General features: G+C 44.3%; 1 protein-coding gene across 1 annotated transcript; it reads right to left on the bottom strand.

Moving 5' to 3' along the window:
• Nucleotides 1-2,554: 2,554 nt before the first annotated feature.
• Nucleotides 2,555-5,632, bottom strand: LOC115150007 (L-rhamnose-binding lectin CSL3). The gene is made up of 9 exons (XM_029692868.1): nt 5,548-5,632; nt 5,196-5,231; nt 5,071-5,115; nt 4,801-4,936; nt 4,555-4,673; nt 3,234-3,278; nt 2,988-3,123; nt 2,803-2,910; nt 2,555-2,724 (listed from the first exon to the last, which is right to left on the bottom strand). The coding sequence occupies exons 1-8, from the start codon at nt 5,576-5,578 to the stop codon at nt 2,805-2,807; spliced, it is 654 nt and encodes a 217-aa protein (XP_029548728.1). The 5' UTR covers nt 5,579-5,632; the 3' UTR covers nt 2,555-2,724; nt 2,803-2,804.
• Nucleotides 5,633-13,653: the final 8,021 nt, after the last annotated feature.

Raw genomic sequence — 13,653 nt, 5'->3', positions numbered from 1 at the left:
TTGTAGGGCTCATGTAATATTTTTTATATGAATACCAAGTATGTCTATTTCACCATCAGTCAATTTTAAAGATAAACTGCATATTAATGTAAAAGTTGTATTTTTTAAAGATCCAATACCTAACATTGTACACAGGTTTTAGTCCAGAGAGTCCAGAAAATGTGTCTAGACCTTCAATGAGACATTGTAGGGATCTAGCTTGCGGACTTAATAAAAACTTGAGTCATCGGCATACATGGACACCTTTGTTTTTAAACCTTGGATTTCTAATCCTCTAATGTTGTTATTTGATCTGATTTTAGTAGCTAGCATTTCGATGGCCATAACGAATAGATATGGTGACAGCGGACACCCTTGTTTAAGTCCTCTTGATGATTCAAAACTCTCTGAAAAGTAGCCGCTATTTACTATTTTACACCTATACAGTACTTTTACCCATTTTAAAAGAGAATCACCAAAATTGTAAAATTCCAGGCATTTTATGAACAAATTTGTAGTCCGTAATTTCCTGTAGACCCTGCCACATACGTCTCGTGTCTTGGCCGTTGAATTACAACTCCATTTTCTCCCTATACCGACATTCTGCTTGTTTGATTGCCTTGCGGAGGGAATAACTACACTGTTTATATTCAGCTATATTCCCCGACCTCTTTCCATGGTTGAATGCGGTGGTTCGCGCATTCAGTTTTGCCCGAGTTTTGCGATATATAAGTCAGGTGAACAAAAGGACATGAGTTACTGTATGTTGATATTGTTACACCATGAGTCATTAATCATGAGGCATAAACCCCCAGCCTTCCACTTACCAGAGAGATGTTTGTTTCTGTCGGCGCGACGCATGAAGAAACCCGATGGTTGTATCGACTTTGATAACATATCCCGAGTGAGCCATGTTTCCGTGAATCAGAGAATGTTACAATCTCTGTCTCTCTGGAAGGCAACTCGTGCCCTAATGTTGGACACAAATAACTGCATAATTTCCTAAGGACTTGAAGCGAGGCGACCATCTCTGTCTGCGCCATCTTGAGATCATTTAGCTTCCTCACAGATTACTTTCATTTGGTAATAGATTATATTAGTTGGTTCTTGAATAAGTTCCTCTCTTGTTGTTCCTCTAATTTATTTTGTATCTCTGTAGTTTCGTTTTTATTGCTATCTACCTGTACTATTAGTGAATGTATTTCCCTTGTTAGTCTTCTCTTTAGCCAGAAACTGCTTTTCATTGTTGTTGAAAATTGAATTGAATGACCTCTGAAGGTACATTTAAAGGTATCCCAAACAATAAGGGGATTTACTGAACCTCTATTGTACTGGAAAAATTCAGTTAAATTGTCTTAGTTAAAAATAGATTTTCCTCCAGTGGACTTTGATTAAATACACAATATCCCCATCCACGTGGAAATTCTACAAGAGTTGTGAAAGCCAATTAGATGATCCAATCGCATTCTGTCTCTTATTGCCCATTGGTTTTATTTGGGATGAGTACAGCAGTACCACAGGACATATTGATGGTATAATAGAAATAAAAATGCACTATGCGGATCACGCTGCCATTTCCTGGTTGCTGAAATTCTGGTTCACATAATTTTGACAAAAGTAGTGTTGCATCATTATACCATCTAAACTGCAAAATATATTTTCAGACCAAAAGTACTATTTTCAGCTGTTCGACAATAACGTACCTCAGTAGAAATAGCGCTCTACAGATCTACCACTTAGACTTGATTTCAATGGACAGATCAATGTTGGTGCGTCGCCGAAATGTGTGGGACAGTGCCAGAGATACATTGAGATGGGGAAACTCCACTGGCATCATATTAACGCCCATTTTGTATGTTGCCCATGGGCTGCGCAGTGCATTCTGGGGCCAATTGGGCACTAGCTCAAAAAACCCAACTTTAGCATGAATTCTGGGAAGTACAAAATTGCAACTAAGCCGAGATGTTTGATATTATCGTATTGCTTTGGAATAGTGGCATTATGTATGCGAGGAAAATAGGCAGGTTTCTCGACTTTGAGAAGGCATTGCATGATGATTAGCTTAGCAACCGTGTGACGCATTATGACCCATAAATTCTGTGGGGCGTTATACATTTCTCCATTCATTAGCCAATTGAAGCTCTCCTATTGTTCTCTAAAAATCTGACAAGCAAAAGCAGCCTTAGAAATAGCCTCAAGCTTAATGTCCACGTCACGGTATTGTTTGGCTCATGATCTGAGCCAATCACTTAATGATCAGGGTTTGTAGGGTCTACACATTGTAAGGTTAACGGTCCAGGTCTGCTTTGTGTACACATTAGATCAAGTAAGCCTGCTGATGTCATAAGTACTACCTGTCAGTGATTTGAGAGGCAGGTACAATTGTTTAAAAATAGTTTGCCCGGCCAGAGCACAATGAATATTTTACAACTGCATAAAGGTGGGCACACAATACAGACAGCAAGACAAAAGCACGTTAGCGCCAGGTACAAATGAGTCCGGTGAAAGGCAAGAATAAAGGACACATGTTCAGAAATATTGGTGTGACATTTAGTAACATACAAGAGGCAACCAGTCTCGTCTTTGACACTTCATTTAATTCAGACCAACCACAGTTCAGAAATGCTTCCACACAAAATACACAGGTTCCCAATGGTCATTGAAGTTGATTTGGCAGAAAACAGCACAACCTGATGAAGATATCCCAGAAGCCTTGTACATCTTCAGGTTCCACAGGAAGAACTCCTGCAAGGCATATTGTCAGCACCAGCATTCTAGTTCCCAGTCATGTGTGCATGCACATATATACACACACAAACTCACATTCAGTCACAGGTGTAAGCCACATCCAAGTACTTATAAGTTCCAACACAGGGGTCGCCGAACACGGAGTTGGATACCTTGACGATACACTGGCGCTCTCCATCACACCTGTGTGTCAACAGGTAGAGGTTAACACCACAGCCAATGAGTGCCTACAGGTAAATGCACACTAAAGGTTTCACTACCTTTCTGACATTGTGCTGGTGGTGGATTGGTTGATGCAGTTGGTGTTTTTGAGTTGTTTGTGTGGGCGCCCAATGGAACACACATCGTGTTGACGACGACCATAGTTGGCACGCTGAATATGGATCTCACCCCGATCTGAGGAAGAGAAAGAAGAAAAGGATGGCCAAATCTGGGTGTTTGTGTGGGCTAGTGACTAATATACATCACCACATGATTATACCGTACGGTAGTGCTAACCAGCTTACCACATAGTAGTTGGGAATCAGAGCCTTCACATATGATGCTGCTTACTGCAAGGACAACACAGGAGTTACACCACACTGGCCAGACAAATTAAGACATACATTAGCCTGGTGAAGTGTTAGGGATGGGCACTAACAGGGAATGTTGATTTCAGGCTCATTTGTTTAAAGTCATTATAAATGTGTTAGCGTGAACTAAAGTATAAACAGTTTGACGCGTCATCTTCCAACGTTCCCTTGTAGTTCCACTTCCTTATGAGCAGTCCTCAAAAATGCTAACATTTTAAGTAAACTGGCTGGCTCTAAATTGGTTAAAAATAAAGTCGACCCACTACACCACATCTGTATTTCTATGCCGTGCCAGATTAGCTGTATACCTTACAAATCTGTGGGAGTAGCGCTAGGTAGCAAGCTTCAGCCACTTCCCTGCGATGTTCTTGCTTGCTAATTGAGCTAGATATGTACATATAACAAGGAGCAGCAGCATATGTCAAAAAAGTAATTTAAAAAAAGCAATGCAGATAGTCAGGGGTAGTCATTCAGCAGTTTTATGGCTTGGGGGAAGTAGAAGCCGTTCAGGGTCCTGTTGGTTCCAGACTTGGTGCATCCGTACCATTTGTCATGGAGTAACAGGACAGTATGACTTGGGTGGCTTGAGGCATTGACAATGTAGGGCCTTCCGACACACGTGGTGTCGAGGTCCTGATTGCAGGGAGCGCGGCCTCAGTGATGTACTGGGCCGTACGCACTACTCTGTAGCACTTTGCGGACAGATGCCATACCTAGTGGTGATGCAGCCAGTCAAAAAGCTCTCAAAGGATGCAGCTGTAGATTTGAGGATCGGAGGGCTGATAACAAATCTTTTTAGCCTCCTGGTAGGGAGGGGCTTGGCCCTCTGTTTCCTGTAGTCCACAAGCAGTTCCTTAGTCCATCTTGGCACCACACTGCCTGGTCTCCGACATCCCTACGCTAAATAAAGTTGTTGCCGGCTACATTGTTCCATAACCACAGGTTGTGTGCCAGCTAGTGTTAGTTAGAAGGTGAGGTGGTTTACACTTGGAGAAACAAATGCATGTATGAAACATGTTGTGGCCATGAGGCAGCATTTAATAAAACAAAGTTAGCAAGCTGGTACTGTAGGGGAACCAACCCATTCTATTCCTTTTCTAGCAATCAGCAGAGTGCACTCTTTTACAAAAGAGTAAAATGGGTAGGAGTATTAAACAATATCCCAACATGCCAGTCATACCGATAGTATGTGGAATTAAATTATGGCTATTGGTGCCCACCACTAACTATTATTAGCACACATTCAGAGACTGACTTGTTTCGGGCTGTTGGACACAGGAGTATTTGGTGTCCAGGTACTTGTAAGTCCCGACACAGGGGTCTCCAAAAACCAAATTGGATGCCGGGACAATACACTGGCTCTTCCCACCGCACCTGTTTGTGTCAAAGACAGGTAGAGGTCATGAGTTCCCACAGGTAAACACTACAGGTTCTTGCAGCTGGTGGTTGTTAACACCACAGCCAAGGAGTTCCTACAGGTAAACACCACAGGTTCTAGTACCTTTCTGCCATCTTGCTGGTGGTGGATTGGCTGAGGCAGTTGGTGTCGGTGAGTTGGTTATCGGGGCGCCCAATGGAACACACATCGTGTTTACGACGACCATAGTTGGCACGCTTGATTTCAATCTTTCCTCCATCTGAGGGAGATAGGGGAAGAGACAAAGGGAGCAAGGTGAGGGACGAAGGAGAGTGAAGACTGGGTCTCTTTGGTGTGGGCCGGTGACGCCAATCTACAGTAGAAAATGTCATAGGTGGTCGGTGACTAGCTTACCACATTGCAGTAAAGCATCAGAGCCTTCACACGTGATGCTGATTGCTGAAAGGACAAATAAACAGGAATTACACACCACTCACATTAGCTTGGTTAAGTAGTATCATCATTACTACATACAGTACCTCCATCTGTTAGTGTACAGCAAGCTGCAGTCAGCACTGAAACAACATCACACAGCTAGTTCAGCAACATTCCACATCTTTTGCACTTGGACCATGAAGCTAGAATTTAGCATTTGACTCTATACTCCAGCATTTGAGTTATACTAAGTGTACTGTAGTCATCAAGTTAAGAATTTGGTCTCTTATTCCATGCATGCAATGTGACAGTTTGTTAGACAACTTTGTTTTTAACAATAGAAATGTAATGTCCCTCAAGTCATATATGACACGTACTTCCATTACTCTCAAATAAACATTTGGTCATTTATATTTAAATTCTAATCTGCATCAGATACAGATTTTGTATACTCACATGCGACCACCGTTAGTCTGAACATGCGCATGATGCCGGGTACAGGAGTGGTAGTAACAGAGAAAATGCAACTGATGCTAATTAGACCCAATACACCTGGTATTTATGTTATGTGACATGTCTTAATTAACCCAGGTGTATCTATTTGTCTCCAGGTGCACCTCATTGCAATTAGGGGCCGGTGTTTGCTGGTCTATACCTGGCTATTTGTTCAGTCTCATGGAGTTAGATAGAGGACTCTGGATGGATAAAAATACATTTTGGCATTTACATTACCATTGAGGGCGGAACATTTTAAAGTAGCCATCTAGGTGGGGCTTCTTCGTTAAGGAAGAATCACACGGGCTACGTTCAGTCGCAAAACCTTCGAGCGTTGCAGATTTCCATGTCATGAATAGAGACAACGTATTTCCTTATTCTAAATGTCGGAGAGACATATTTGTTCAACATAGCATATTTTTATCTGAACCTTCCAAAACGTTGCATCCTGCTGAACGCACCCTATTATTCAATCCGGGTCATCAGGAGGGATCAGCCAATGAATTATACTCTTGAGCAAACATTGCATAACTGTAGGTGGCAGTAAATTGCCAGCTTTGCCTTCAAATATTACCTTTTCAAACAACACACTCTGTGGTGGTGTGCAGCCTTTTAGATTATTTGCCAAGTCATAGAAATTATAGAAGAAAATGGACTACTTTAATAAAATGAATATTGCCTCTATTGTCTCAAATGTAATTATATTTGTTATTTGATTGATGTCCGAGCACTCACGAACGCCATAATATGACACATATAAAGATGATATCCTGTGTCCATCATTCTCTATGGTCAGATCCCCATGATGTGTTGTTCTGGTGGCTATGTGTCCTCTTCCTCTCAACTTTCCATTCTCAGGGCTGCTGGACAGGTGCCTTGCCCTTCAACGTGCGAGCCCTTCGGGTGTTAAACGTATCAGGCTTCACCGCTGCGGTCCGGAAATGCTGGTCCCAGTGATTTTGTGCATTTATATGTTCCCAGTTGCCACTCCTGTGAAGGGAGACCACTGAGCTTGAAGGCAGTTTGGTGACCACAGAACCCACAGTACAGGTACTATACTGTGAACATTATTAAAGTGAAGCGTGTTGAATGACTATGTACAGTCGTGGCCAAAAGTTTTGTATGATGGCAATTTGCATATACTCCAGATCAGATGAATTGCAATTAATTGCAAAGTCCCTCTTTGCCATGCAAATGAACTGAATCCCCCAAAAACATTTCCACTGCATTTCAGCCATGCCACAAAAGGACCAGCTGATATCATGTCAGTGATTATCTCGTTAACACACGTGTGAGTGTTGACGAGGATAAGGCTGGAGATCACTCTTTCATGCTGATTGAGTTCGCATAACAGACTGGAAGCTTCAAAAGGAGGGTGGTGCTTGGAATCATTGTTCTTCCTCTGTCAACCATGCTTACCTGCAAGGAAACATGTGCCGTCATCAGTGCTTTGCACAAAAAGGGCTTCACAGGCAAGGATATTGCTGCCAGTAAGATTGCACCTAAATCAACCATTTATCGGATCATCAAGAACTTCAAGGAGAGCGCTTCAATTGTTGTGAAGAAGGCTTCAGGGCGCACAGGAAAGGATATTGCTGCCAGTAAGATTGCACCTAAATCAACCATTTATCGGATCATCAAGAACTTCAAGGAGAGCGCTTCAGTTGTTGTGAAGAAGGCTTCAGGGCGCCCAAGAGAGTTCCTCAAGCACCGGGACCGTCTCCTAAAGTTGATTCAGCTCCTGACTCAGGGCACCATCAGTACAGAGCTTGCTCATGAATGGCAGCAGGCAGGTGTGAGTGCATCTGCACGCACAATGAGGCGAAGACTTTTGGAGGATGGCCCGGTGTCAAGAAGGGCAGCAAAGAAGCCGCTTCTCACCAGGAAAAACATCAGGGACAGACTGATTTTCTGCAAAAGGTACAGGGATTGGACTGCTGAGGACTGGGGTAAAGTCATTTTCCTCAGCAGCTTGCTACCTGTCTGAGTCATCGTGTCTCCAGCTCGCCAGGCTACTCACTGGACCCAATGATGATCACTCGGCTACGCATGCCTCTCCATAATGTCAATTTGCCTCGTCCATTGCTGTTTTGGTTAGTAATTATTGCCTTATTTCATTGTAGAGTCTCTAGCCCTGCTCAATACGCCTTAGCTAACCCTTTAGTTCCACCTTCCAAACATGCGGTGACCTCACCTGGTTGAAATGATGTTTCTAGAGACAATATCTCTCTCATCGTCACTCAATGCATAGGTTTTCCTCCACTGTATTCACATCCTACCATACCTTTGTCTGTACATAATGCCTTGAATCTATTCTACCGTGCCCAGAAACCTGCTCCTTTTACTCTCTGTTCCGAACGTACTAGACGACCAGTTGTTATAGCCTTTAGCCGTACACTTATCCTACTTCTACTCTGTTCCTCTGTTGATGTAGAGGTTAACCCAGGCCCTCCAGTGCCTAGCTCCACTCCCATTCCCCAGGCGCTCTCATTTGTTGACTTCTCTAACCGTACGTAAAAGGCTTGGTTTCATGCATGTTAACATTAGAAGCCCCCTCCCTAAGTTTATTATATTCACTGCTTTAGCACACTCTGCCAACCCGGTGGTCCTAGCTGTGTCTGAATCCTGGTTTAGGAGGACCACCAAAACCCCTGAAATTTCCATCCCTAACTATAACATTTTCCGACAAGATAGAACTGCCAAAGGAGGAGGAGTTACAATCTACTGCAGCGTTAGCCCGCAGAGTTCTGTCTTACTATCCAGGTCAAAGTATTTGACCTTGTACTTTTAAAAATCAACCTTTCCAGAAACAAGTCTCTCACTGTTGCCACTTGCTATAGACCACCTTCTGTGCCCTGGTCACCATATGTGAACTGATTGCCCGCCTTCTATCTTCAGAGCTCGTGCTGTTAGGTGACCTATACTGGGATATGCTTAACACCCCAGCCATCCTACAATCTAAGATTGATGCCCTCAATCTCACACAAATTATCAATGAACCTACCAGGTACAACCCCAAATCCGTAAACACGGGCACCTCATATATATCATCCTAACCAACGTGCCCTCCAAATACACCTCTGCAGTCTTCTACCAGGATGTCAGCAATCACTGCCAAGTTGCCTGCGTCCGTAATGGGTCTGCTGTCAAACAACCACATCTCATCATGTTCAAACGCTTCCTAAAACACTTCAGCGAGCAAACCGTTCTAATCGACCAGGCCCGGGTATCCTGGATGGATTTTGACCTCATTCCGACAATAGAGGATGCCTGGTTATTCATTAAAAGTGCTTTCCTCACCATCTAAAATAAGCATGCCCCATTCAAAAAATGTAGAACCAGGAACAGATATGGACCTTGGTTCACTCCAGACCTCACTGCTCTTGACCAGCACAAAAACACCCTGTGGCGTACTGCACTAGCATTGAATAGCCCCCGCGATATGCAACTTTTCAGGGAAGTTAGGAAAGCAAAGGCTAGCTTTTTCAAACGGAAATTTTCATCCTGTAACACGAACTCCAAAAAGTTCTGGGACAAATCCATGATAATTGAGAATTTCAATAAGCATTTTTCTATGGCTGGCCGTGCTTTCCACCTGGCTACCGCTACCCAGGTCAACAGCCCTGCACCCCCCACATCAACTTGCCAAAGCCTCCCCATCCTTCACCCAAATCCAGATCGCTGATGTTCTAATAGTGCTGCAAAACCTGGACCCCTACAACTCAGCCGGGCTAGACAATCTGGACCGTCTCTTTCTAAAATTATCAGCCAAAATTGTTGAAACCCCTATTACTAGCCTGTTCAACCCCTCTTACGCATAGTCTGAGATCCCCAAAGATTGGAAAGCTGTCACCCCCCTCTTCAAGGTCATCACCCTCTTCAAAGGGGGAGACACTCTAGACCCAAATTGCTACAAATCTATATCTATCCTACCCTGCCTTTCTAAGGTCTTCGAAAGTCAAGTTAACAAACAGATCACCAACCGCCATCGATAAGAGACAATACTGTGCAGCTGTATTCATCGACCTGGCCAAGGCTTTTGACTCTGTCAATCACCACATTCTTATCGGCAGACTCAACAACCTTGGTTTCTCAAATGACTGCCTAGCCTGGTTCACCAACTTCTTCTCAGACAGAGTTCAGTGGGTCAAATCGGAGGGCCTGTTGCCCGGACCTCTGGTCGAGGTATGGAAGGAGTGAACTTCTTGTGGCAATCCTGGAAGCAGAAAAAGCCAATGATAAAGCGGCTTATGTACCAGTGGAAAGTGCCAATTTAGAGGGCTATGAAGTGCACCTCGCTCTCTTGGACAAGAGGATAAGAGAGGCCATCTCAGCAATGTCATCATGGGAGCGATGGATCCCTGTAGAATTAAAGAACGAATTAGATGGAAGAGTCAAGGACGGAAGAGCATTCTACTACAGGCTTGAGTTAAGGAGACCTGAATTTGCCACTGCACGGACGACCAATGAGTGAGGCACAGGAGTGAAACTACTACCCCAACCGGCAACATCCACACCAATAGTGAGCATCAAGCCAATCTCTCTACCTATCTTCAATGGAAGCAGGAGAGAATATCACAGATGGAGGAAAGACTGGGAAAGCCTGCAAAAGCAGGGAGAGCCATCCGGATCAACTGAAGTTAAGAAAATTCAACTCCTGGAGAGTATGGATGACAAAATCTCAAAAGACCTCAGACTTTCAACCTACACCACTGCCGATGACATGTTCAGAGTCCTGGAGAACAGGTATGGCAACAAGTCAACCATCATAGTGGAAATCCTGGAAGAGCTGGAGAAGATGCCACATGTGAAAGGGAACCAACCAAGAAAGGTCATTGATCTCATACAGTCAGTGGAGAAGGCTCTAGCAGATCTCACAGAGTTAGGAAACTCTGGAGCCATAAATAACCCACTGGTAATTAGATCCATTGAAAGCAAGTTGCCTGACTTCATTAAAAGACACTGGGTTATGTTCATGGTTGAACCCAGAAACGATGTCACATCAGACAACCACTTTGTCATGCTCTTGAAGTTCCTGAAAAGTCAAGAAGGAATACTGGAGAGACTCGAACAGCTCAGAACTGAGGAGAAGGTGGAAAAATTGGATCGTTTGGACAAGAAGTATGACAGAAAGATTGCCTCAACAAAAACCACAAGGAAAGAAGAGCTTGATGAGGTATGTGGTGTATGTGGTGATAGTGGGCACAACAACAAGATATTCTTCTGTAGAAAGTTCAAAAGACTTAAGCTACCTGAAAAGAAAACTGTATTAAGAAAGCTGGTAGCATGCAGAAAATGTCTCGGATGCCATGATGAAGATGGATACTGCAGAGACACTTTCCTATGCAGAAACAAAGACTGTAAAAGGGAAGGTGGTGCCCCAGACCACCATTTTTTCCTCTGCCCAAAAGGAGAAGTCAAAAGAGGGGAAGAGAGAAAGAGTGGAAGAGATGGCAAAGGTGAAAGCAAGCTAAAGGAGGAACAAGAGAAGATCTTGTCTGAACTTTCACAGGAAATGGCAGATGGATGCAGAAAGGCTTTCACCAACACCAACAAAACCACAGTGACACACGATGCTTCAGGCCAGTCTGAGCTACTGCAGAGAAATGGGCTCACTGAACTTCCTGTCATCATGATGTTGATGCAAGTCACGGCGAACGCAGGGCAGAAGATTGGGACTTTAATTGACCTTGCTTCAGACACAAACTACATTACCCATAAGGCTGCTGAAAGACTGAGGTTAAGACATGAGAAGATAACTTTAGTTGTTCATGGGGTTGGTGGTATGACCATGAAAGTGAACACACTAAGGTATCTACTCAAAGTCAGAGTCAAGACACCTAAAGGGACAGAGAGAGCTCATGAAATGGTCTGCTACGGCTTGGATGAAATCGCCAGAGTGCATCAAGTAATTGAACCTGAGAAGTTGAAAAAATTCTTCCCAGAAGTCAAACTTACAGAATTGGAAAGGCCAGAAGAGGTCGAACTTCTCATTAGCCACCGAGAGGGAAGACTCGCTCCCCAGAGGGTAAAAATCATGGGAGACCTCGTCTTGTGAGAGGGTCCATTGGGAAAAACAGTGGGTGGAGCACATCCCGACTTATTTGAAGAAGTGGAGGTTGCACTATATGAGTCCAAAACACACTTTGCTCGCTCCATGAGGACAGCAGCTGTCAAATATCAAGAAATCACAAGTCCAACAACTGACACAGCCCAGCTACAGCAGGAGGATGTGACTCTGACCAAATTTACAGCTGCCAGTAACCGTGAGTTCCTTGAGTGGTGGCACTGGGACAGCATCGGAGCTGCATGTGAGCCAAGATGTGGAGGATGCCGATGTGGAAACTGTCCACCGGGAGGAAAAGAAATGACCCTGGCAGAGGAGAGGGAACTGGAGATCATTAAAGGAGGCCTCACCTACGAGAAGGGGGATGCGCACACACCGGCTCCACATTGGGATGCAAAGTATCCTTGGACGGTAGATCCAGCCTCTCTCCCGAATAACAAAAGTGCAGTCCAGGCTTGTTTCTTAAGGATGGAAAAACAACTAAGCAGAGAGCCAGACTGGAAAGTCGCATATGCTACCCAAATCCATGAAATGGTCGAGCGAGGCGCATCCATAAAACTCACCAACAAAATCATGGACGAGTGGAATGGACCAATGTGGTACGTAAGCCACCTGGTGGCACCAAACCCTCATTCGGTAACAACACCGGTTCGTATTGTATGGAATAGTAGCCAGAAATACAAAGGCGTGAGTATGAATGATCTCCTTCTGAAGGGACCAGACGTTCTCAACCCTATAAGAGCTGTCTTGTTGAGGTTCAGAGAGGGGACGTATGCATCTCTAGGAGACATCAAAAGATGTACAACTCTGTATGGCTGGAGGAGCGTGAGATGCATCTTCACAGGTTCCTCTGGAGGGACAGCCCAGTTGAAGAGATAAGTGAATATGCAATAACCAGAGTCAACATTGGGGACAGACCTGCTGGTTGCATTGCTCAGTTGGCTATGAGGGAAACAGCACGCCTGCCCAACTTTCTTCACTTGGAGGATGAGCGCAGAGTCATTGAAGAGGACAGTTATGTGGATGACCTCTTAACCTCCCAAAATGACCTGGATAAACTTGACAAAATCACAGCAAATGTAGAAGAGATCTTGAAAGCTGGAGGGTTCTTCCTCAAACCATGGGTCCGGTCAGGGCAAAGTGGGAGGCAAGGAATGGAGGTGGATGGTCTATCAAAGGCACAAAGTAAAACCTTAATTCTTCCAAATCAAATGAGGGACGAAGACAACAAAGCCTTGGGTATCGGCTACCGAATGGATGAAGACAAGCTCTACATGAGGACCATGCCTCGGGACTACCTGGCATGATGACTCCTTGCTGTCCCCAGTCCACCTGGCCATGCTGCTGCTCCAGTTTCAACTGTTCTGCCTGCGGATACGGAACCCTGACCTGTTCACCGGACGTGCTTGTTGCACCCTCGACAACTACAATGATTATTATTATTTGACCATGCTGGTCATTTATGAACATTTTAACATCTTGACCATGTTCTGTTATAATATCCACCCGGCACAGCCAGAAGAGGACTGGCCACCCCTCATAGCCTGGTTCCTCTCTAGGTTTCTTCCTAGGTTTTTGGCCTTTCTAGGGAGTTTTTCCTAGGGAGTTTTTCCTAGCCACCGTGCCTCTTTCACATGCATTGCTTGCTGTTTGGGGTTTTAGGCTGGGTTTCTGTACAGCACTTTGAGATTTCAGCTGATATACGAAGGGCTATATAAATAAATTTGATTTGATTTGATGTTAACCTCAGTTAACTTTTCAAAAAGGAAAAAGAAGATGAGAGTTGGGAAAAATCTTATCAAGGAGGAGGTGAGAACTGAGACACCTAACCCACTGACTAGGAGGGCCCTCTTAAGCCAAGTGGCTGGACTGTACGACCCAATTGGCTTAGTTACACCTGCCAAACAGAAGGGAGCAATTCTTGTTCGAAAAGCATTCCAAGAAGGAGGGGGTGGGAAACTAACCCAAGAAACCTGGGACCAACCTCTCTCAGAAAGCCT

This window comes from Salmo trutta, chromosome 16 (genome assembly GCF_901001165.1).
Source record: "Salmo trutta chromosome 16, fSalTru1.1, whole genome shotgun sequence".
Classification (NCBI taxonomy): domain Eukaryota; kingdom Metazoa; phylum Chordata; class Actinopteri; order Salmoniformes; family Salmonidae; genus Salmo; species Salmo trutta.
The sequence above is the reverse complement of the archived record's forward strand: the minus strand, read 5'-3'. Positions and strand labels throughout refer to the sequence as shown.

What these genes read in the sequence shown, in the direction of transcription:
- LOC115150007 (XM_029692868.1), bottom strand. Translation starts at nt 5,578, where the DNA reads ATGCGCATGTTCAGACTAACGGTGGTCGCAT. An exon ending in CTGTACACTAACAGATGGAG is followed by an intron (nt 5,116 to 5,195) that starts GTACTGTATGTA and finishes TTGTCCTTTCAG; the next exon opens with CAATCAGCATCACGTGTGAA. An exon ending in TGATGCTTTACTGCAATGTG is followed by an intron (nt 4,937 to 5,070) that starts GTAAGCTAGTCA and finishes TATCTCCCTCAG; the next exon opens with ATGGAGGAAAGATTGAAATC.